This window comes from Silurus meridionalis, chromosome 13 (assembly GCF_014805685.1).
Source record: "Silurus meridionalis isolate SWU-2019-XX chromosome 13, ASM1480568v1, whole genome shotgun sequence".
Taxonomy (NCBI): Eukaryota; Metazoa; Chordata; class Actinopteri; order Siluriformes; family Siluridae; genus Silurus; species Silurus meridionalis.
The window spans coordinates 16,064,193-16,088,888 of record NC_060896.1 but is presented as its reverse complement, the minus strand read 5'-3'; the positions used below and the strand labels follow the sequence as shown (position 1 = coordinate 16,088,888).

Below are 24,696 nucleotides of genomic sequence, written 5' to 3'. Positions count from 1 at the left end.
TGGTTTTCAAACCAAACAGAGCAAAACAAATCTTATTTCCACTACAGAGTTAGTAGCCACAGTGACACTGCCTTAACTCTAGTTTATATTATATACCCCTGGCATTGTTGTCTGCCAAACCAGTAACAATGGTGCATATATATATATATATATATACACACACACACACACACACACAGTGGAACCCACTTATCTCGGCAACCCTATTAAGTCAATGTTTTTGAAGTGGAATCGCCAAATTCTCGCTTTGTCTTAGCATTTTTTAATGGTTATGTCGACTTTTTTATGTCTCCGAACCCTAATATCTCGAGCACAAGGGGGAAAAAATTTGCCATTTAACGTCTATTATCTCGATCGGCACTGTGCAGCCGCAGAAGAACTTGCGAAAGTGGCGGAAAAATCAAGGCTTACAGATGCTACAGGTGTTGTATACTGGTGAATCTCTGCTGTTAGTTAGTGCACATATGCCTTTTGTTATGTTATGCGATGAACGGGAGGCGAAAGCCGCACTTGGTAGGAGCGCGGAACGTGGGATGAGCAGCAAAAGCATAGAATGAACAACGGCGGGATTGGGGGAATCTGCAATGCGCTTTGGGAAGAAAAGCACAGCCGTTGAGAGAGTGCCGGTGGGAGGGCACGTACCGGGATACGCATGAGAGATAACAACGACCGCCGTGACCAACATATACCAACAATAACGGACGGTGAGAGTGTGGAAGTTTAAATAGGAGTTTGTGATGATGCTAAACGAGCACCATATGTGCGCGATTGAAGCCGGGAGCTTCAGAGAAAGCGGCCGAGAAAGCACCTGCTACGCCGAAGGGGGCGTGGCAGGTGGATTCCTGACAGTTAACAAACATGTACTGTATGTATTTTTATAGCATGCCTTCATCAAACAAATCGCGGCAACACTGTTGTGTAAAAAACCCCTCCAAAAACACATGCATGCACATTCTCATTTATTAACGCACATCATGTACATAAAGAAATTTCAAACACCTTAATATACTGCAGCCATACTAATTTCCATTTATCTCGATCATCGTTATCTCGATGCTTTTTGGCAACCCCCTAGGACATCGACATAACCGGGTTCCACTGTGTGTGTGTATGTATGTGTGTGTGTGTGTGTGTGTGTGTGTGTGTGTGTGTGTGTGTGTATGTATGTATATGTGTATATGTGTATATATATATATATATATATATATATATATATATATATATATATATATTATATATTATATATTATATATATATAAATAAAAATATATGCGCACCATTGTTATCCAGTACTACCCCATTCCTCCTGGGCATGGAATTCACCAGATCTGCACAAGTTGTTGCTGGGATCCTCGTCCACTCCTCCTTAATGACATCACAGAGACTCCACCTTCTGCTTAAGGATGTGTCACAGGTGCTCAATAGAGTTCAAGCCTGGAGACATACTTGGCCACTCCTTCATCTTTACTTTCAGCTTCCTCAGCATGGCAGTTGGTGGGTTATCATTTTTGAAAACTTATGTTCCGCCCAGTTTCTAAAGGCAGGGCACCTGTACTGCTTCAGAATGTCACAGTACATGTTGGAATCCATGTTTCCTCTCAATAAACCATAGCTCCCCACTACAAGCAGCACTAATGCCCCAGACCATGATGCTACCACTACCATGCTTGACTGCAGGCAAGACACAGTTTTCTTGGTACTCCTCACCAGGGTGACACCACATGCTGAGCACCATATGAGTCAAACAAGTTTATCCTGGTCTCATCATATACAGGACATGGTTCCAGTAATTCATGCTCTTGGGCAGGTTGTCTTTTGCAAACAATTTGGGGGCTTTCTTGTGAGGTAGCTTCAGAAGAGCAAACCGACTTGTAGCAGTTGGCGGCGTATGGTCTAAATATTGACTTTCCGCTTCTGCAACCTCTAAAGCAATGCTGGCATCTGTTTGTTGAAGCCAGCTTTTGCACCTGACTCACAGCATGAGGGCTCAACTTCTTTGGTAGACCCTTGCGAGTCCTGTTCCGAGTGGAACCCCTCTTGTAAAACCTCTGTATGACCCTGGCCACTGTACTGTAACTCAGTTTCAGGGTGTTACCAATTTTCTTATAGCCTACTCCATTTTTGTGGAGAGCATTCTTAAATGGTATTTTATGGTATGTAAATGTGAAGAAAAACTTTATTGAATGCTATTTTCAGACTTGCAATGAAATTGTTTGTTAGAACCTGTAAATTGTATGTTGTATTAAAAAAAAAAAAAAAAATTATTTCGGTGTTCTGAACTATCAGCCAGATGGCAAAAGTTTGAAGCAAATATCGAGCTGTTAGTGGTGTAACCAAACATTTTTAAAGCACTCAAGAAAGAAACAAATTCATCCTTGCTTTTTCATCTGTAATATTAAACTGGTAAATGTGACTGATGGTGCATTTTAGGTGCACTAACAATAGAGGTGGTTTTATGTTCTAATCGTTCAATGCACTTTGTTTTCTGCTGGCTTGCTGGTATGTGTGGCACTGCTCATTAATGTATATGTTCATATTTCCTGGCAGTGTGAAGGTAGACACCATTGTGAGCCCATGGCACCCAGAAATTTGAACATACACAACCTAGTCAAAGAAGTATTATTAACGTAGCAATCTCTGTAGCTTCACAGAATAATTTATTTTTATTTCTCTTACCATCTGTCAGTTTGTGGGTGTCATCAGGAGAGTGTGGGGAAAAGAACACAACTTGGTAAGTCGATGTTTTTGTTATTGCCCATGCGCTTGTTGCATTATGTCTGTTGCTGGGAATGGCCTCTATGTGCCCACCCTACCTTTTGGGAAAAGTAGACATTTATATGTTTAAAATTACTATTATTCTTATTACCAAATTGGCACTTGGTCATAGCACAGATTAATTACTCCTAATGTTGCAGTGTAATATCTGGGTCCTAAACAATCTAAACCTAATTTAACAAGTTTAACTAAGTCACCAAAATTATTATATTTAACAACCAACCAAGAGGTTTTATCTAATTTTACGTAATATTATTCTTACCCTGATTAAATACAATGATCAGATATAATGTTAAAACCATTATCAAGTTAAGTGAATATTGATTCTCATTACCATGGCATCTGTCAAGGAGTTGGCAACCAGGCATTTCTTGAGCAATGAAAATCGAGCAAGCATTAAGATCTGAAGGACTTTGACAAAAGCCAGAATGTGATAGCTAGATGATTGTGTTGGAGTATTTCCAAACGAGTGGGTCTTGTAGGGTGTTCCAGGTATGCTGTGGGTAGTACCTACAAATAGGGATTTAAGTGTAGACAACCGGTTAATCTGCAACAGGATCATGGGTGCCCAAGACCTGCTGATGGGTGTGGGTTGTAAAGGCTAGCCAGACTGCTTCGATTCTATAGAAACTATTGTATCACAACCAGGTGAAAATGTTTAGACAGTAGAAATGTTAGCTATAATACAACCCCAGTTAAAAGTTGGGATGTGTAAAATGTAAATAAAAACAGAATGCAGTGATTATCAAACAAATCTCATAAACCCATATTCTATTCAGAACATAACATAAAAACATGTTTAAAATGAGAGAATGTACCATGTTAAGGAAAACAAAAATGAGATGACCGCTGTAACATGTCCTAAGAAATGTTGTAACAGGGTCATGTTTACCACAGTGTAGCCTACTATACATCTGGGAACTGAGGAGACTTGACCACTTGATTATGTTTTGGGGAGAAATGTCCTAGTAGTGTTGATGCAGGATTATAGGGTCTCAACATCTTGGGGCTACTTTCTTGCATTATTTCGTTTAATTATTAAATGTTTTCAAATGGTAAACAGTGCAGAATGCAGGCAGGCCAGTTTAGCACCTGGACACCTGCTGTGTAGTTATGCTGTAGTAAAAGAAGCAAGATGATGCTAAATCACATACTGCAAAAATATAGTGTTCCCTTAGTTACTCTAAAACTTGTGTGTGTATATATAATACAGCATTGATTGTGCATTACCAGATGTACAAGCTGCCCATTCCATTTGCACTAATGAACACCATTATCAAAAATGCAGGCTTCTGCACACCAATTGGTCCCTCTCTTCTTTAGTCCGGAGGACTCTGCATCCATGGTTTCTAAAAATAATTAAAATTTTTCATTCGTCTGACCATAGAACAATTTCATATTTGCCTCAGTCCATTTTAAATAAGCTTGGTCCTGGAGAAGATGGTGTTTCAGGATCATGTTTACATATAGCTTCTTTGCATTATTTGAGTTTTAACCTGCATTCATAGATAAATAAAACTGGTTGGGTAAACTGTGAAGACAGTGAATTCAGGAAGGGTTTCTAAACAGTATTTTCTGCAATGAAAGGAGCTTGAAGATTACAGGCATCCGATATTGATTTTAGATTTTATTTGAATCTTTTGATTATATTATTTACTGTAGATGAGAGAATTAAGTCTTCCCAATTGTACATTGAAGAACATTACAAATTGTGGAACAACTTCAGAATAGACAAATTTCTTTGCAGATTGCTGAACATCTGCCCCCTTACTTCTGACAGGCTCTGCCTCTCTAAGATGCAAATTTTAAACACTACTGACCTGTTGCCAATTGAAGTAATTAGTTGCAAAGCGTTTCTCCAGCTTTTTTTTTTTGTTTGTTTTTTTGTTAAGTAGCTTAATTTTCAGCCTTTTGATGCTTCATCCAAACTTAAAAAAAAAAAAAACTTCAATTAAATATTTAAAAATGTTTTCTTTATGCTGTTGTAAATAAAATATGGGTTTATGAGAGATGCAAATCATTGCATTATTTTTTTATTTTTTTTATTTCACGTTGTACACAGAGTGCCAACATTTTTGGAATTGGGGTTGTAGAAAGGTGCCAGAACGCTCAGTGCATCACAGCTTACTGCATATGGGACTTTGTAGCTGCATTCCGGTCAGAGTGCTGATGCTGACCCCTGTCCACTGACGGAAATGTCTACACGATGAGCATCAAAACTGGAACATGAAACAATGGAAGAAGGTGACCTGGTCTGAAGAACACATTTTCTATAATGGACGGGCCAGGTGCATGTGTTTTTATTTATTTAAGGACCAGATGGCATCAGAATTCACTATGGAAAGAAGGCAAGCCGGTGGAGGCTGTGGCCAAATGCCTGGAAACCTTGGGTCCTAGCATTCACGCAGATGTTACTTGGACATGTATGATTAAACTTGGTTGCAGACCAAGTTCATCCCACTCCCCTCTAAAAGTGTCGTGACAAAAATTAATTTTGTTGCAATGAAGAAATGACACAGTAAATCCATGCTTCTTACCTGATCTGTAAAATTACATTGGTAAATGTGACATTGGTGATGATGCAAAAGTTTTATTAATTGTTTAAAAGATTTGCTGTTGTCTGCTGGCTAGCTTGTTGCTAATTCACTATTAACTAGCTAACTTGTTGCTGTAGCCTGTAACATTTAATTTTTTTTTTTTGTAGCCTGTAACATTCGTATTTTGTTTCCACATAGCACATCTAACATGCTGAAGTGGGAAGTTACATTGTTGCAAGTTGAAAGTTTCCACTAACAAGGCACCACAACTTTGATTCTTGTAGATTGTGATTTGGCTCATGTGGTAATGCCCACTAAAGCCTAGTCATAAAAGAATAATCCAATTACTTTGAATCACAAATGTTTGTTAACTAGCATGTTGCTTGTGCTTCCTGCTAATGTCCACAGGCTATCTTGTTGTTTATTGTCTGTTAGCTAGCTGGCTAACCTGTTAAGCTACTTACTGTTGGCCACTGTTGTGTGTGAAGAGTAAAGGCTAGCCCTACTGTAGCACTTGCTGAAAATATTATTGCTGGTTATAATAGCCAGGTGTCTGAACAGAATGCATAGCATCTTACTGCATATGTCACAATGTTGCTGCATTTTGACCTTATCCTTTGCCAGCGCACCTACAATGGACATGTGAATATCAGAAATTGACAATTTTCATTACATTGAGGGCTAAAGGTATGTTTGTTGCTTAAGTGGTGAATAGATAGCACTAGGATGCATTATGGGAATGTCTGTGGAGTCAGTGTGATCCTGTGGATAGTGTTCCACCTACTTAAATATTGTTGCAGTCCAACTACAAACCTTTTGTTGTGGTAACATTCTCTGGAGGGTGTGTCCTCATTCATCAGGACGGTGAGCCCTGCAACATTGCAAAAAAGTTTTAGGAATGGTTTCAGGAACATGTCCAATTTTTTAAATGTTGACTTGGCGTTTAAGTTCCCCAGACCTCAATCCCATCAAGGCACCACCTTATTGGACCTATAAGGACCAAATTCCTTGTGTGTCAACACACTTGGCCAATAAACCTGATTCTGATTCTAATATGCTGCTAACATCTTGGTGCCAGAACAGCAGCGCACTTGTGGAGCTCAGGATTGTAGGCCAGAGCTGTTTTGATGGCCCAGCGGGGACTTGCACAATTATAAGCAAGTAGTTTCTAGTGTTACTGCTGATCAATATAGAAAAGGTGAAATAGACCAAATTTGCTTGTTACATTATAATCAAGCTAATAAGTGTTTGATTTAAAGGACTGTTTTTTTTTTTAAATTTGTACTTTATGTACCTGAGAATGTTTTTTTTTTTTTATGGTGCATTGATGCTTTATTAGATTAGATAATATTAACTACATAAAGTTAAGGCCAAAATTATTAAACACACCAAACAGTCTAAAAGTGTTTTTGACAACTCCACATTTGCTTTCATAATCAATTTAGGAATTACAGTAAATTCTAAGAACATACACCAAGCTAATTGTTCCTCTAAAAAGCTGAGAAGATTCCAGATATTAATGTAATACATTTTGGATGTTTTTTTAATTAATTTTTTTTGCTTATTTGGCTAGTCAAAGGAAAGCGCAACAAGCGCAGCTGAACCATTCAGACCAAAGAATCTATAGCTCCCATTGAGAGTCATAAACTGAAATTATTGGAGTGGCAATTACAATGACCTGACTTGAATCTTAAAAATAAAATGTATGAACTAATTTGAAAGTGTCAAATCATGGGTGCCAACAAACTTCATTGACCTATCCCGAACATTCAATTAAATCTTAATGACGTGGCAATGTCTGCAAATACTTCTACATGAAAATCTAGGGTTAGGGTTATAACAAAAGCTGGAATAAATTGGTATCTTAGCTACTGCTTCAAAGTGATCTCTTATTGAAAAAAACTAGATACCCCTAATTGCCTAAACACACAACATAAAATTTGGAAAGTTGAGTTTAAACATCTTTAGTCTATAGGTGCATTACAAAACATGATGGGTATATGTGTATGGTTACATTCTGATGTATGTTAAATTTAAACATTTAGTCAAAAGTAATTTAAAGTAGTCAAGAATTATACTGCTACAATTGTCTTAACTTCATTCTTATTTTTCTAAATAAATAAACCTGTTAGCCTTCAATAAGTAAACAACTTACAAGAATTTAAAATAGATGTTACATAAAAAGGTGTTTGCCTTCTTTTGACAAAACTTCAATGTTTTATTTAGTATATGTACCGTATTTTCCGGACTATAAGCCGCTAATTTTTTCCCATGCTTTGAACCCCGCGGCTTAAACAATGAAGTGGCTAATTTATGGATTTTTCCGGGGTTTTCCCCAGTTTCACAGGCTTCAAGCCAAACATCTGAGCTCCATAACATTAGACCGATAAAATTGACGAACTGGTTCAGGTGAACCAATGAAACTCTTTATATTAAATCAGATGCGTTCCCACTGAATTGGGCCGCACCAAATCATAAATATGTTTGCGGTTCCTCTGATGTTTGACCTGCCGCTCACTCAGACTGTCTACAGGAAATGTGAATCATCCGTCACTCTGAAAACAACCGGGCATGGAAAAAACGCACTTCACCTGTGTTCTGAGCTGCACGGCATCGGGAGAAAAGCTTCACCAATGGTGATTTTTAACCGCAAGGCGATGCCAAAAGAAAAACTCTCGAGAGAAATTGTTGTGAAAGGAAGGAGGAAGACGGTGAACAATAACTTTCTTAGTAGGCTACTGTTTAAATACAAGCCGTGTAACAGACATTGTTTTTCGTTAAAACCTGTGTAAGTTCATTAGTTTCAATGCGGCGTATAGACAGGTGCGGCGTATTTATGTTCAAAATAAAAATCTTTGTAAAAATCAGGGTGCGGCTTATATTTGGTTGCGCTTAATAGTCCGGAAATTATGGTAGCAATGTAAGTTAAGTGATTACAATTTATATATATAAATTGTAATGACATTAATGATGACACATTTGAATAAAACTTTACTTTCTTTATATGTACTACAATAACTAAAAGAAAAATCATTGCATTTATATTTAAGAATGTAAATTGCCCATAAACATTGCATTAATTATATAACTTCTAAGCTGCAGTGATTGCTAACTGTATAGCTAGAAAAGCATAGTTTGCATCAAGTTTTAAATTTTAGTTTGCTATAGAATTTTATTGATTCAATTTAGAAGTTTGGGCTAGTAACATTGTAACAAATCTTATTGCTAAAATAAGGGGCAAGTTTTTAACATTTTATAGTTATAAATTGTGTTTAGTGGCTAGATGTAATAAACTACTGTCTAAAAATTGTTGCTTTGGCATTGTTGTTGAAAGATTATTGATAACATTATTTCAGTATATATTATTTGAGTTAAGTATATTATTTTAACCAGCTTAATGGTGGTTTCATAATGTTTGTTTTAATGTAAAGCTTTATGTTGATGCATGCAATTGGGGTTCACATGTTTTCCCTTCTCCTTTTTGATTTCATTAAGACCCACTTCTGGACAAACAAGTGAAGACTACAGCTTTATCGGGAAGATGGCGGCTCTGATTTTTGCTTTTGTATTTGCCTTTTTTTTTTGTTTTTTTTTTGTTTGTTTTTTTAAATGTAACTTTGATTGCTGTTGTATTCTGCTGTTATTCTTTCAGCTGATGCTTGTCTTAATTCTAAGTTAAATATATTTTACTTAAATAAAAATGTAGTTCCAAAACTTTTGATTTCTCTGATTTAATTGGGACAATGTGTCTAAGTAGAGTTAAACTTTACTTATTAAAAAGTACATTATTACATAGTAAGTGCTACTTACTATGCACTTAATGACTGTTATAAGCTGTAAAAACAGTCATTTCACCTGCTTTAGCATAGCTTCACAAATTAAGCTTTGAATTAGTTACCTCTGTATTATACCCACACCACTGTTAGTTATTTTTTGCAATTAATTACAATGCAGTTGATTTTAAATTAATTGGGGGAAAAACTTAACATTCTTTCTCTGTAGCAAATTGCTAAAAAAATTCAATAGCCAAATCCAGTAAAGTTTCAGTAATTTCCATGTATGCCAATGGATTTAAACTATCAGATTGTGGTTGTGAAAATATTAAATAATTAATATTGCTACAGTGTGCTCACAATTCTCAAGACTTTTAAAACAAGCTCCAAGTAAAGCATGAAGATGTCCTAAAATGGTGTCCTTGCAGTCCAGAACTCTAAAATGGCTCCCAGTGTCTCATTTCCTGCCTTAGCAGGAAGTGATGGTGTCCTGAGAATTTTTTATATCCTTAGAAAACACAAAATAGTAGGCTTTAAGATTACTCCTACTGTGTACTTATGCATTATACATCTATTTTTTTTACTTGGTTGAAGTGGAATATATCTAAGACAGATTTTATATAAAATAAAAGGGGTGGGTCTTTTGTACATCACCTGAGTCTGGGCTAAATCGAGAGAACGTCAATCAAAGGCTAAAGCCTGTGCGAGCTGGGAAGGAGCTTTAGATGGCGGATGAGCCTTGGGAAGGGGAACCCGTTGAGCTCGTCGACAGCACTGCTTATTTAACTTTGAACTTTAGCACTCGTGTTTAGGTTTATATTTAAATCTTTAGATCAATTTGTGCCGTATCTAGATGTAGAAATGCCGTCGCATTGTTTTCCGGTTTTATTTCGTCGAGAATATAGAGACCGCTTTAGTGTAGTCGTTGTTTTCTGTACCTCGCGCTGGCAGCCATGACTGTCCTCCATTTTTAGTGCGCTGCGCGCGTCTCTTTAGTAACTCAGCTCTCCATTCAAAAGGCTATTGCTGCTTTTCTTACATATATTTTCCTGTTATTAAATAATACTTCGAGTTGTTCAGTCATTTGGATTCATCGGAGATTCGTGTATATTTTCTTTTTTTTGTCTTAGTATACGTTCGATATTTTTATTCCGGTGGCGGATGTTCCTGCTTCCTACATGTATTTCCCTACCTGTCTATGGAATAGGTATGTGTACGTTGCAGGTTTTTGTACGATCGGTTGCATTTTAATTTTTTAAGGATGTTTTCAGTCGTCCTTTGTCCTGATGACGCAGTAAGAATTTATGCATGTAGGATCTATTGCATTAAAAGTCTGAACCCGTTTGTTGGTTGTGACACGAGACTGGTTTTATTTAAATCCCAATATTTATTTTCTAAATTTTCCTAATCAATTTGTTTATTTTGTCGTCAAACGTGTTGGGGCTTATTTTCCCCTTCCGAAGCAACGGGGGACTTTTGCAGTCCTGAAAGCAAAAGCAGGACTGATAGAACTTGCATGATGGTTTCACCCCCTCTCAACTTTTGACAGTTTAATACCTAAAGTAAAGATCATCTTTAACAGTTAAACAATATAACCATGTTAAAGAACAAAGAAAAAAAGGAAGGAGAGGACGCTTCGACTCACAGCAATGCTTCGAGGTACGGCTCTACATATTCTCATTCATTTTTATTTACATTTTGTCTTTGTTGTTTACTTTGATAGGCATGGTTAATCACATGTGCACAGATTTTAGCCACAGTTTCTATGAAATGGCATGGTTTCACATCATTGACCTTGGCATAGTTGAAAAGCCACACCCTGATTTTTTTTTAGTGGCATTTCTAATAGTGAATCCCATCTGTTTAGGCCTATGTACAGGGTCAGTGTATCTGAATTCCATTATTGACATTTTTATTTCTCAACTCACGTTTTTTCTTTTTCAACATCTTATGTTCCTTGACCTTGTATGATTACTATATACTGCATTGCACCATTTGTGCTGTTTAAAAAGTTTTTGATGTTAAAACTGAGATTTGGGTTGACATTTATTTGATGGTAAAATTATCTTAGACATTGCACACTGTGGCTTGCTATATCTTAAGTGTGTGACTGTATTTTATTTAACATACCTTTGACCAAGTTTACCAAAACATGCATTTAGGAGTAAGGAATAATGTGCATATTTATGCTATATAATGTAATAATAAAGTATTTTGTTTTATCAATTTTAAGTATATTAATGTTTGTTTTGCTGCAATGTTTTATAGGTTTTTATGCTTTTAAGTCTGCATCTAGTCATTATTAAACTTGGCACACCATCTGTCTCTGTTAGATTTTAATGTCCTTTACAGTGTTCACAATTGATGGGTTGTTGTTGTTTAATAACTTATTTTATAGTAAGAGCATGCAATTGTTTGCAGAATATGCAGCAAGCAGAGATGAGGCTGTGTATTTATAGCTAATAAAGTATTTTCTGGGTACTTGTTATATGCTCATGCCTTTTTTTTTTTTTTTTATTAGTTTTTTTTTTTGCATCTTTGCATTATATGTGGAGTGATGCATAGGTCAAAAACGCTACAGCAAATGTCCACTTATTTAAATATTAATTGACTTGACATTTGTAGTGATTACTGAATTATACTTACTGTTTACAAAGTACAGGTGCACATACGTTTACTGATTGTAGTCTGTATCAGGACTGTAGTCCCCCCTCCAAAAAGGTTCACTAATAAAGGGCCTTAGGCATATTTTAATGCTGATTATCAATGGTTTAAACAAATATATATATTTTTAATGTATATGTACATAATAGCATGAATATCAGCACTTAAGTAGTAGATGATCTAAAAATTGACATTTAACATTTCTTAATGTCTGTGTGTGTTTCATGTCTGCTGGAATTCCATAGTTTAGAAATGCAGGAAGATCATGCCCAATCACACATGAGGTGTAAACAAGTCTGGGGAAAAAACTAAAACCAAACCTAATGTGAAGTTTAAAGGTTGAGTTTTTGGGGTGTAGTATCAGGAAGTAGGCAGTCGGTCCGTGCTGAGCTTTGTGTCAAATTTGTGAAATTTCAAATCAACCTTAACCCTGATGACAAGCCAATGTAAGGATTCCAAAATAAGTGTCATCTTGCTTTGCCTTGCTAGGATTCTAGCTTCTTAAGTTTTGATCATACATATCTCAAACAGGCTAATAAAGAGGAAACTGACATTTTAATTCTATTTTTAAATTACAGTGGAACCCGGTTATGTCGATGTCCTAGGGGGTCGCCAAAAAGCATCGAGGTAACCGAGGCATGCTATAAAAATACATACAGTACATGTTTATCTGTCAGGAATCCACCTGCCACGCCCCCTTCGGCCCCCTTCAGCGTGTCAGGTGCTTTCTCGGCCGCTTTCTCTGAAGCTCCCGGCTTCAGTCGCGCACATATGGTGCTCGTTTATCATCACCAGCTCCTATTTAAACTTCCACACTCTCACCGTCCGTTATTGTTGGTATATGTTGGTTCACGGCGGTCGTTGTTATCGCTCATGCGTATCCCGGTACGTGCCTTCCCACCGGCACTCTCTCAACGGCTGTGCTTTTCTTCCCAAAGTGCATCGCAGATTCCCCCGATCCTGCCGTTGTTAATTCTATGCGTTTGCTGCTCATCCCACGTTCCGCGCCGCGCTCCTACCAAGTGCGGCTTTCGCCTCCCGTTCATCGCATAACATTTAACGACAAAAGGCATATGTGCACTAACTAACAGCAGAGATTCACCAGTATACAACACCTGTAGCATCTGTAAGCCTTGATTTTTCCGCCACTTTCGCGAGTTCTTCTGCGGCTGCACAGTGCTGATCGAGATAACCGATGTTAAATGGCAAATATTTCCCCCCTTGTGCTCGAGATATTAGGGTTCGGCGACATAAAAAAGTCGACATAACCGATAAAAAAAATGCTTAGAAAAAGCGAGAATTTGGCGGTTCCACTTCAAAAACGTCGACTTAATAGGGTTGTCGAGGTAACCGAGGGCGAGATAACCGGGTTCCACTGTAATTAAATAATTTCTGCATAAGTGATTGAGATTTTAAGATCTGTCCAAAGGAGAAACAATTGTAATATGGTTTGCAAATCTGCAGCTGACAAATTGAAAAATGTTACCTGAATTTTTGTAGATTTTTCAATGTTCTTAATATAAGTACTTCAATATAGGTAATAAAAACTAGAATACAATCTAGAATAGTACTGCAACTAATGGTTGTGATAATCGAATAATCGGATGGTTATTTTTTTCTTCTGCGATTAATCAGATATCTGTGTTCTTATAATAACTATATAGAATTCAGAGTATTTATGTACAAAAGTGTACTTTGAAAAATGCAAAAGTCAAATGTTGAGTTTATTTTCAATGTAGACAATTTAAAGCTTACAGTGGCTGCATGTCGAGAAGGGATGGGGGATTTCTCCTTTTAACAAATTCACTCATGCTGGGGGCTTTTCTGTTAAAGCATTTGTGTTTGCAAGGTGTAAATTGTGTAAATCAACATTTGTATTGTTTGTAATAATTGCAAGTTGACAAAACTATGCTTAAAAATACATAGACATTTTGTTTGGTTGTGAAGCATTTAAAATAGAATTCATTTAGTTTGTATAATATTTAAATGATATATGCATAAATTAAATATACAGACATTGGAATCAAGCATTTGAACCTAGTTAAGCCGCAGTGAATCGCGTTTGAAAACAAATATGTTCTCTATTGTAATAGACAAATGCTATAAAAAGAGAATGGAACAGAGAAATGCAGTAAGCTAACAAGCTTAAAAAGTAAGGAAAAATACATTGGTGTTTAAATGCATAAGCATTGGTTGAAAACCACAAAAGTGACAAAAAGAGTAATTGTTTGCTGCTGCTATTTGCTACCTTTAGATTGATAGTTCGCACTGGTTTAATTGAATCCATCACTATGTTGTGAGCGAGCTAATTGCACAACCTGATCCTCACGAGTCACAACAGACCAGATCCAGTGTGACTGTCTCGAAGTTAGCAAACAAACAGTTTATACAATAGCACTTAATTGAACTATACCAATTTCACATGATGAGGAGTTACAGTTCTTACCTCCTCCATCTGTGACACCAGTGTGTTTTATTTTTCTTTTTTGCAAGCGATGTTGTCATGCTAACCCATAACTTAAGCAGCCAAGCTAGTCGATAATGGTATTTGTTGACAACGAATTTCCATTGATTATTAATGTCATTGATTAGTTGTTGCAACCCTAATCTAGAATAGAGAATACAATTGGTATTGGTAATGAGTAAACAAAATGCTAAATGTTGACAAATGCCTAGAGCATAAATAAATGCAGCCTCTTAATCTGCACCTACAAAAAGGTTCAAGTTATGGAATTCAATACAAATGCATACAAATGCAAATATAAACATGTCTACCTTCAGTGAAGATCTCGATGACTACACAATTTCATGTAGGCTGGTCTTATGAGTATGTGTAAACAAAACACTATTATTATAATTAAACAATACCTGTATATTCAACATTTTCAAGATTTTAATTCCTAGACTGGTGTCAAAAGTATTTTACTTTTAGTATTTAAGTATTTACTTTTAGTACTTTAAGTATTTCTTATGGTTATATCTGTTTGGAAGATTCTTCATAGTGTGGCATGCATCTTGTATATCTGTATATGTATATAAAGGAAAATAGAGACACGTTTAAACAATGCATCAGAAAATCTGCATAAGGAAATGTAATTATATAGTCAATAATTGTTTGGATGGGTGCTTGACCTTCAGCAAGGTGAGAAGTAGTAAGTTCTTAGCAGCCGTTTTCTTATTGCACTTCAGTTATACAGAAATGATTTCTGATATGTTGAGCATAATTATTTTTTTCTTATGTAGTATGAGTATTGTTCACAAAATTGCAGTATTCTTTTCCTCCCACATTACCAGATATATTAAATGGCTGAAAGTCCACTTGAGCACCACAAAATGGCTCTTGCTTTGTGTTGCATTGCTCATGTGTGTTGCACAGCATTACATTAAAGGTGCATGGAACTACAGGAAGAGAAACTAGGAAGTGTTCTATAGGGCAGAAGTTCACCTTTCTCAATTCTGATTGGTCCTGTCCCAGCTAGCAACAAGGCAGCCACTCATGTTTGAGAGGGTTTAAGTCTGCCCCCTGTGATGTCATACTCCAAATAAGGACAGTCTGGTTGTCTTGGCTGCTCCTGTCAGCAGCTGCAGTGCTTGGTGTTCCAATCACTCTGCCAAATGTTATTTACATATAAAAATATAAAAATATTTAATGATTCTAAAATTATTTAATTATTTGAAATGATACTGTCACCAATATAAAAAAATCAGAAATTCCACATTTCTACTTAGTTGGCAAAATGGAAATTTTATTATCATAATATTTTGCCAAGAATTTCCTAATTGTTTCCATTTTTATAACACAGTATTATAATTAGTAAATATTGATTTATGTCACTACTACATTAAATTGACATGCCTGTGATACACCATGAGTGTGTAGAAACGTGACTGCAAGTATATTGGCTGTAACTGCAATCAATAGCTTTAGCTTTAATCTTTAATTTTCTTTTTATATTCAAAGTCAGGGATGTTGTAATATTCAGGTGAATAAACCTAATTCAAATATTAACTGTTACTCTTATTAAACTGAAATAAAATTTTATAAACTGTATGCTAGGGGGAACGACAGCAGAGATACTTGTTCATGTGCCAGTACATCAAAAATGTCATAAAATACATATTACAGATACAGCAAATAAAAAAAAACACAATTTCAGGAATTCTCCAACTTTTTAACATTCTATAGGCTTAACAAGGTGGTTGTTCCAGAATGTATAGATTTTTCTCTTACATATCCATAATTTAGAAAAAAGTGGAACAGATCCATTTTTGAATGTTTATATGCTGAACTGTGAAATCAATGCAGATTCAACATAAAAAAAAAAGTTTGCTTTGCCTTTTTTAAAATTTCTCGTTTAGTCTACATACAGGAACTGAGGAAATCCTTTCCTTATGAAGGGCTGTACTTAGATAAGAAGACAGTGGTGTGTTATTTTATTTGCACACATTGTTTTTTAAGCCTAGTTTTAACTTGTTAAACATCTTACCAATGTAATTATGACAAAATATTGTTGCAGAAAAGATAATCCAACATTGTTTTGGGAAATCTTTATTGTAAATATATTATGACTCTAGCAGGTTAATCTTTGGTTGCATTGACATAGGACTACATGTCAATTGTAAGGCAAAGAAATACAATATGTGCAGTTAAAACTTTTGACTTAAATCTCCAATGGGTCCATACCATAAAAATGCAGAATCTTATATTCCTCTATAGTCTTTTGCATAACTTGTATTGTAACATCTCTAGTATTCTGATGTTAAAATCCTGTATATATTGAGCGATGTATACACATTCAACATTTTTGTACGCTGACCATGTGAGGGCTGTTTAGACGAGCTGCATCTTGACTGTGGTCTTTTTTGATGTAGCAACTCTGCATCAGAGGAGTCTAATCGTTCAGGCTCTGAGTCGGGCAGCCAGTCTGAAAGTGAGCAGGGCAGTGATCGGGCACACTCCCAGCATTCTGAGTCCAACAGCACATCTGAGTCTGAGAGCTGCTCTGAATCTGGGAGTGAATCAGCTGGATCGAAGTCACACCAGACCATTGCAGAGATCAAAGAGAAACGGGTCAAAAGGAGAGACTTGGCTGACGTGAAAAAGGTGAACAGTGACTAGCTTTCTTATTGAAACTCAGTCTATTTTGTGATAAATATTGCTTAGAGATAATATTGAGACATTTTCTGCTAAAATGTAATGTCACAGGAGAAATGATGGTTGACTAAAGAATAAAATTCTGGATCCTTTCAGATCTGTGAATTTATGAACTGCTTGTTACAATGATAAAGTATCAGCTTTCGTCCAATTGGAGTGACTACAATCGAAATTAGTCAAACAGTGGTGGCTTATTGATTTAAGGTTCTGGCCTGCTTTGTTTTGTTTTAAATTTGTCAGATGTGGGAGGAACATCCAGATGTTTATGGTGTCAGAAGGTCCAATCGGAGCAGACAGGAGCCTGCTCGTCTGAACATTGGAGCAGAGGTTAGCTACCTTATTAATTTCATTCTAATCTCTATTTTAAATGCGGCCCTTCAAAAACAGTCTCTCTCTAAAAAGAAAAAAAAAGAAAAAAAAAAGGACAGTTTCTGAAATACTAATTTAACAAAAACAAAAAAAAGATTGACTAGTTCTTATTGACATGCAACTAACGATTATTTCGATAATCGTTTTTAATTTTTTTTAAAAACACTGTATAATTGTCTGTATAATTATAAAATATACAAACGTTGAAAACAAGCATTTCGACGTAATAAAGCCACAGTAAATCACATTTGAAAACAAGATCTGTTGTAGTTGACAAATGCTATAAAAAGAGAATGGAAAGAAGGAATGCAAGTTAACAGGCTTGATTAAAAAAAAATTTTAAATATGCATTGGTGTACAAATGCATAAGTTTTCACTGAAAACCGCAACAGTGAATAAAAAGGAACTTGTTTACTGCTGATGTTTTTTATTTATTTATTTATTTTTTGTTGTTGCCTTTGGATTTACCGTTTGTTCGCACAGTTTTGATTAAATTCATCACTTTTACAAGTGAGGTGATTGTGCAATCTGATGCTCGCGAGTCACGACAGAACAGATCCAGTGTGACTGTCCCGAAGTTGCAAACAAGCTAATTACACAACTCCACTTCATTAAACGATATAATTTTCACATGATGAGGATATACAGTTTCTGCCTACGTGGCTGATATACCGCGTTCATCCGTGACACCAGTGTATTTTCTATTTATGTGTTTGTGCTTAACTGTGGTACTTCCATAACACACAAGCTCCGCTTTGCATAACTTTGCAACTTTCAAGTTACATTTTTCTTTTTTTGCGTTTAATATAAAATGCCCCCATGCCTTGGATGACTTGGGACGCATGATTTTTCCTGCTGCCGATTGACCTGTACTTTCCACCATTTCACAAGGCTCTGTGTTATCTTGCCATCACGCTAATCCATAACTTGAGCAGCCCAAGTAATCGCTGATGGCATTCGTTGACAACGAATTACATTATCGATTTCATCAATTAGTTGTTGCAGCCCTAGTACTTGCAACACATTTCCAAAAAGTTGAGACAGCAGCATTTTCATCAGGAGGAGGGAAAACTAGATTTTTTGCTACTCTATCGCTAATGTACTGTATCAATAATGTAATGTCCCTAAACTTTACTTTTTCTTCTTTGCTAATCTTAATTTTTGTCACAATCTTCGCTTTCTGGCTTTGTTTCGCTGATTTGTTTAGCAGTGGCGTTTCGAGCTCGTTCCTTAATTTTTTTGCTCGCGTAACAAAGCAAAAAATCGACCGAGTGGCCGCTCGTATCTCGGAAAACTTGTACATTAATGCACTCGTAGGTCAAGGTACCACTGTAGTTGCTTTATTTATGCATTGGGACAGCAACAAAAAACATTTTGCTCTCCTAAAAGAAGTCTCACTTGTTGCTGTGGTGTTGTCTTTGCACTCAGCAGTGTATCTTTCTGCTCCTGCAAACTGGAAGTAATATGGTATTACTACTGACTAGCATAACTACATCACAATTCTCACTTCAAAATAACTGATCACTTTAAACACTCACACAATTGTTAATTTTTATGTGACTGTATATGAAGTCATATCCTTTTTTTTTACATTTAAACATGGTCATTTTAATGTAATATAAAGTAAACATAATTTAACACTTACCCATGTGGTAGTGGTTGATTGCGAATGTGAGACGCAGAACACGCTCGTAACCTTCTTGATTTCCATGGTAATTCTATTTACTTTCGTTTTCACAGCACCATCTCTGATTTTCTTGGAATACATTTTTCAAGATTTCTAGTGAAATAAAAATATAACTAAAAAAGTTACGTTTTTGCTGCACTGAACAACGAGAGCGACCGAGCGATACATCATCAACTAAGTGACTGATGCTACCCTAGGCTGAAAGTGGGGAACCGGCAGCTTGGGTTTGCTCGTGCCTTCGAAATTTGATCGTGAAACAGGGTAACTGCTCGTATCTCCGTTTGGTCGTACTATTAGTTTGCTCGTACAACAGTATTACTGTATTGGTATAACTGACTAACAGCAATATGTTGTGCCATGACAACATACTGCTGTACTATGAATTCTGTTAAATATTCATACATTCTAATTTTGCATTTATATTTTGTTCAATTTGGTACTTTTTACAGTCGAGGCTGAACATTTAACTTTTTGTCCTCTAATGTGTTCATGTGTGTGGATTGTTATAATGCTGTGTTTGATTATGAATGCCTGTGTATTAAGGCATTGAGCCATACTACACAGGCATTAATTAACAAACACAGAGAGCATTATAACGATCCAAATTAATAAAGCACAAACCACCTTCTCAAACACTAGCTAAAATATTTATGCCTGGGACCTTGTATCTTGGCTCCAAAGATTAAATCAACTTTCTGAAACCTTTCTCCCCAACTTTTTGTGCATGGCAAACATCAACACAAATTGCATACTATTGTACTTGTGAGATTTATCAGTAGCCATGGCAACAGTGAACAAGATGAGCAAGTGTGCAGAAAGTCATGTTGAAGAGCTCGAGGCAGAATTGGTTAAAAAGAAGGCTTCCATACAGCCATTATTGACAAAATAGATGGCAACAAAAGTTAGTAACTAAGTGATAACGGCTGTACGTCGCTTAACCATGCATAATTACATTTCTTATTAGTCAGTGGCTAGCCTAAACACTATCAGAAGCACTAACCTATATTTGCAACCTAAATTCAAATATTTGTTGCAGGAAATTGTATTAATGTATTCCCAACAGTTTATTCTCTTCATTTTGTAGCGTTTTTCTTGGCTGCACTGCTTCCAGGACATGTATGTGGATGTTAGATTTTTTTTGTTCAATCAGATTTCAGCCTCTATGTGCTGCCATGTCAATTTAATCTGCCCAGGGCCTTCAGAATCAGTAGTGCTGGCTGATGTACCATAGACTATATTAGCAATGGGACTGTTTCTTTAACTAATCAGATTTCAAATTTGTCTCATAGGACTAGCTAGCTGGCCCAGAATAGCGTTAGCATTTTTCCATCCTCTGATTTCTTGGTCAGAGGGAAACCGTTACAGCCAAGTTCGGCTAGCAAAACATGTCTGTAGCGATCTGCACACATCAATACATTTTTGTTCGAATTTTTTACGGCCACAATGGCTGACTGAGTAAGAGAAATGTATTTGGTCATGGACATACTTAAAAATCCATTTTCAAGGCAGACTTTTCAAGATAAGCTAGACATCGTGAGGAGGTTGGCCAACCCCGAAGCTAGCTAGCTTGTCTCAGCCCGGGAAAGGGTTTGTTCGCCACTTCCAGACCAGTGAATACAAGCGGTACCACTGGCTTACAGCCTCTAAAGAGCTGTGCAAATTGAGTATGCATTGAGTATGCATCTCTGGTGAGTATGATGTATTTTATTAAAATATTTTGTTTTTGTTATGTTATTAGACAAATATTGATTCTGAACTGCTCCAGATGATTTAGGTGCACAGATGCAGTGGTAGTTTAAAGGTTTGGAGTCTTAACTGGGTGTCTTGCTTTAGTAAAAATATTTTATAATAAAAAATTATTCACCCTCAAAACATGAAATGCTTCTTTCTGTAATGCCATGCATTGTTATATTGCGCTTTTGTATAGTATTGATGACCGCTAAAATTGTCACGTGATAGTGGTGGTATTAACAGGTAGAATAAGTCGGGTAAGTCCCCACTGAAGTCCCAGGTACCAATGCATGGCCTGCTACTGGGTGCAGTAGATGGCTTCAAAAAACAGGCACCTGCGTGCTGCCAGCATTTCTTTAGAGGTTGCATAAGCAGAATGGCCGCTTGTCAGTGCTGAGACCACACTGCAAGAAACTTCTGCAGTGTGGTCTCAGCACTGACAAGCGGCCATTCTGCTTATGCAACCTCTAAAGAAATGCTGGCAGCACGCAGGTGCCTGTTGGTGCCTGGCTTGCAGGGCTGTTGTCCCAGAAGGAAGCCTTTTTAAAGTTGGCTCACAAGAAAGCCTGGAAAGAGTTTGCTGAAGACAAACTGTCCAAGAGCATGAATTACCGGAAACATGTCCTGTGTTCATATGAAACTAAGATAAACATGTTTGGTTCAGATGGTGTCCAGCATGCGTGGTGACGCCCTTGTGAGGAGTACCAAGAAAATTGGGTCTTGCCTACAGTCAAGCATGTTGGTAGCATCATGGTCTGGGGCTGCATGAGTGCTGCTGGTAAGAGGATGCCAGCAACAACCTGTTTTAGGTGAATTCCATGCCCAGTAGGATTAAGGCAGTGCTGGATAACAATGGTGCATTCACAAAAAACTGACATTTTGGACACAGTTTTAACACTGTTTTTACGTTTGTTGCCAGCTATTTGTACAATAATGACTGTGTTGACTATTTTCAGACCACATCAAATCTGTACTGCGATATAAGCTGCACATTAACTACTCTTAAATATTTCCACGTTTCATTTCTATAGTATTGTCCCTTGAGAGGATACACTAAAATGGTTGCTGAAATGTGAGGGGGGGTAATCACTTTTGTGAGATACTGTAAAGTACATTTTGTGCAATTTAGGAACAAGGTATCCCAAATTTCACTGGTTTACAAGATTTTTGCTTCCTTAATAATTTCTTGTGCCAGATCATTTTTGTGATTCTGATCACAGAAAAAAAAAATCATGGAAAATTTTCAAGAAATGGCTAATCCTTTAATATAAATTACAAACTTTTGAAATCAGGTTTTACATAGTTATGGGTATTCATGTTTAGCTGCCTGGTGGTAGCTCTTTATATTCTTGAGTCTAAATGTTTACATTTTACAGACGAAACCGATGCAATTTATGCTACAGACTGATTTAGCTAAAATAGTGCAAGAGAATCAGTCTCGTGTGCGTGGTATGCTCAAGCGGGTTTTCAAATCTATGGCTTGTGTCCATGGCATCGCAATTGTATACATAGCAGTAAGTAGTAGCTGCAGTCATTTTGACCTTTATCGAGTTTAAATCCTGTGAATTTACAGATAATTTGCATCTCAATAAATTAGAATATGGTTAAAAAGTTGATGTAACTCATTATATAGATTTATCACACACAGACTGATATATTTCAAGTGTTTATTTCTTTGATGATTATGGCTTACAGCTAATGAAAACCCAAAATTGAGTATCTCAGAAAATTAGAATATTGTGAAAAAGTTCAATATTGGAGACTCGTGGTGTCGCACTCTAATCAGCTCATTAACGCCAAACACCTGTATACGTTTCCTTAGCCTTTAAATGGTGTCTGTCAGTTCAGGCTACACAATCATGGGAGAAGACTGCTGACTTGACAGTTGTCCAGAAGATGATCATTGACACCCTGCACATGGAGGGTAAGACACAAAAGGTCGTCGCTAAAGAAGCTGCTGTTCACAGAGCCCAGTATCCAAGCACGTTAATGGAAAGTTGAATGGAAAGAAAAAATTAGGTAAAAAAGGTGAAACGAAGCCCATTCAGTAATTTCAGGGATTCACAAAGAATGCTGCAGCTCCAGCTGCAGCTGGAGTCAGTGCTTCTAAAGCCACCATGCACAGACTTATCCATGGGCTACAACTAACGCTATCCTTCTGTCAAGCCACCCCTGATCTAGAGACAATGTCAGAGCTGTCTTACCTGGCCAAAGTACAAAAAGGACTGGACTGTTGCTCAGTGGGCCAAAGTCGTCTTTTCAGATGAAAGGAAAGAAAATTTTGCATTCATTTGGAGTCAAGGCCCTAGAGTCTGGAAAACGAGAGGAGAGGCACAGAATTCAAGTTGCTTGAGGTCCAGTGTAGTTTGCACGGTCAGTGCTAGTTTGGGGAGGTGTGTCATCTGCTGGTGTTGGTCCACTGTGTTTTATTAAGTCCAAGATTAGCACAGCCGTCTACCAGGAAGTTTTAGAGCACTTCATGCTTCTCTCTGCTGACCAGTTAAATTGCAATGCTGATTTCATGTTCCAGTAGGATTTGCCACCTGCCCACACTGCCAAAAGCACCAGAAGTTGGTTAATGACCATGGTGTTGATGTGCTTGACTGGCCAGCAAACTCAGCATGCATGTTTGCCAAAATGCAAAAAAGCTGGGAGAATATTGTTGGATACACATAATTTAACTGGCCTGAGTTATCTCCATAACTCAGGCCAGTGTGATTCACATAGCTTACCATACATTAGCGATTAGCGAGGATCTACATATAAACGTATAAAAAAAAATTATGTAAATGGCAAAATTATGCATTGCGATACAAATGCCAACCTGTATCTGATGCAAACTGTTAATCTATGTATCACTGTGTTACATTATATGCCTATGGAAGCCCACTTGGAGTTTGCCAACAAGCACCTAAAGGAGACTCAAACTGTGTGGAAGAAGATTGTCTGGTCTAAGGAAACCAAGATTGACCTCGATTCTAAATGCTCATCACTTGCCCAAAACCATCTCAACAGTGAAGCATGATGCTGGCAGCATGTCTGGTTGTTGTTCTGCAGCAGGGATGTGGCAATTAGACAGGGTTGAGGGAAAGCCCAATGGATCAAAGTACAGAGATATCCTTGATTTAAAAACCTGTTCCACAGTGCTTAGGACTTTAATCTGGCTTGAAGATTTACATTCACACATGACATCAACCCTAAGCACACAGCCAAAGCAACACAGAAAATCCACCAATCCATGTGTGCAAAGCTTATCTGAGGTTTTAATTGTTGCCAAAGGTGTTTCAAATAAGTACTGAGTAAAGTGTCTTAATACTTATGAACATGTGATAGCAGTTTTTCTAATAAATGTTTTTTTTTTTTTTTTTATTTCAGTTTGTCATTATGGGGTAGTGAGTGTAATTGAGAAGAAAAATCTATTTGTACAATTGTATCAAAATAACTATGAAAAAAAAGTGAAGGGGGTCTGAAAACTTTCCGTATGTACTGTTAACATGCACGCGTGCACACACAGTACTTTTCAAAAGTTTTAGGCACTTGAAGAAACAGAAGAAAAATAAAAACTTTACATTTACAGCGTTTGGCAGATGGCCTTATCCAGAGCGACTTAAAGCTGAACATTTGAGGGTTAAGGGCCTTGCTCGGGGTCCCAGGAGTGACCATTTAGTGTGTCTGATATCTGAACTCATGACTTTTTGGATCCAGAATCCAATGCTTTAACCATTTTAGCTACCACCTTCTAATCAAATTAATATTTGGTGTGACTACCCTTTGGCTTTCAATTCTTACTTTTGCACTTGCACAAAGTAATGGATTTTTAGAATTAGAGTCAGGTGTATGATTTAACCAGTTATTTCCAGCATATGCTAATGTTAATTAATTTCATATATAGGTTGAAGCACATGCATAACAGACAGCAACAGCCGTGTAGGAGACTTAAAAGTCAAGTCAAGTCAGGTTTATTTGTATAGCGCTTTTCACAACAGACATTGTCTCAAAGCAGCT

General features: G+C 36.9%; 1 protein-coding gene across 7 annotated transcripts in view; it reads left to right on the top strand.

Annotated features, from left to right (window-relative positions):
• The window catches only part of chd2 (chromodomain helicase DNA binding protein 2), a 79,850-nt gene that overhangs the window by 4,337 nt on the left and 50,817 nt on the right, over positions 1 to 24,696 (top strand). For 5 of the 7 annotated variants that reach the window (XM_046864484.1, XM_046864482.1, XM_046864486.1 and 2 more), the window contains exons 4-7: positions 2,687 to 2,731; positions 8,808 to 10,744; positions 16,622 to 16,853; positions 17,145 to 17,231. In XM_046864484.1, coding sequence (XP_046720440.1) covers positions 10,683 to 10,744; positions 16,622 to 16,853; positions 17,145 to 17,231 — 381 coding nt within the window. In that variant the 5' untranslated portion in view covers positions 2,687 to 2,731; positions 8,808 to 10,682. Of the gene's footprint in view, positions 1 to 2,686; positions 2,732 to 8,178; positions 10,745 to 16,621; positions 16,854 to 17,144; positions 17,232 to 24,696 lie in introns of those variants that run through there. The other 2 variants (XM_046864485.1, XM_046864483.1) reach the window with 2 other exon arrangements.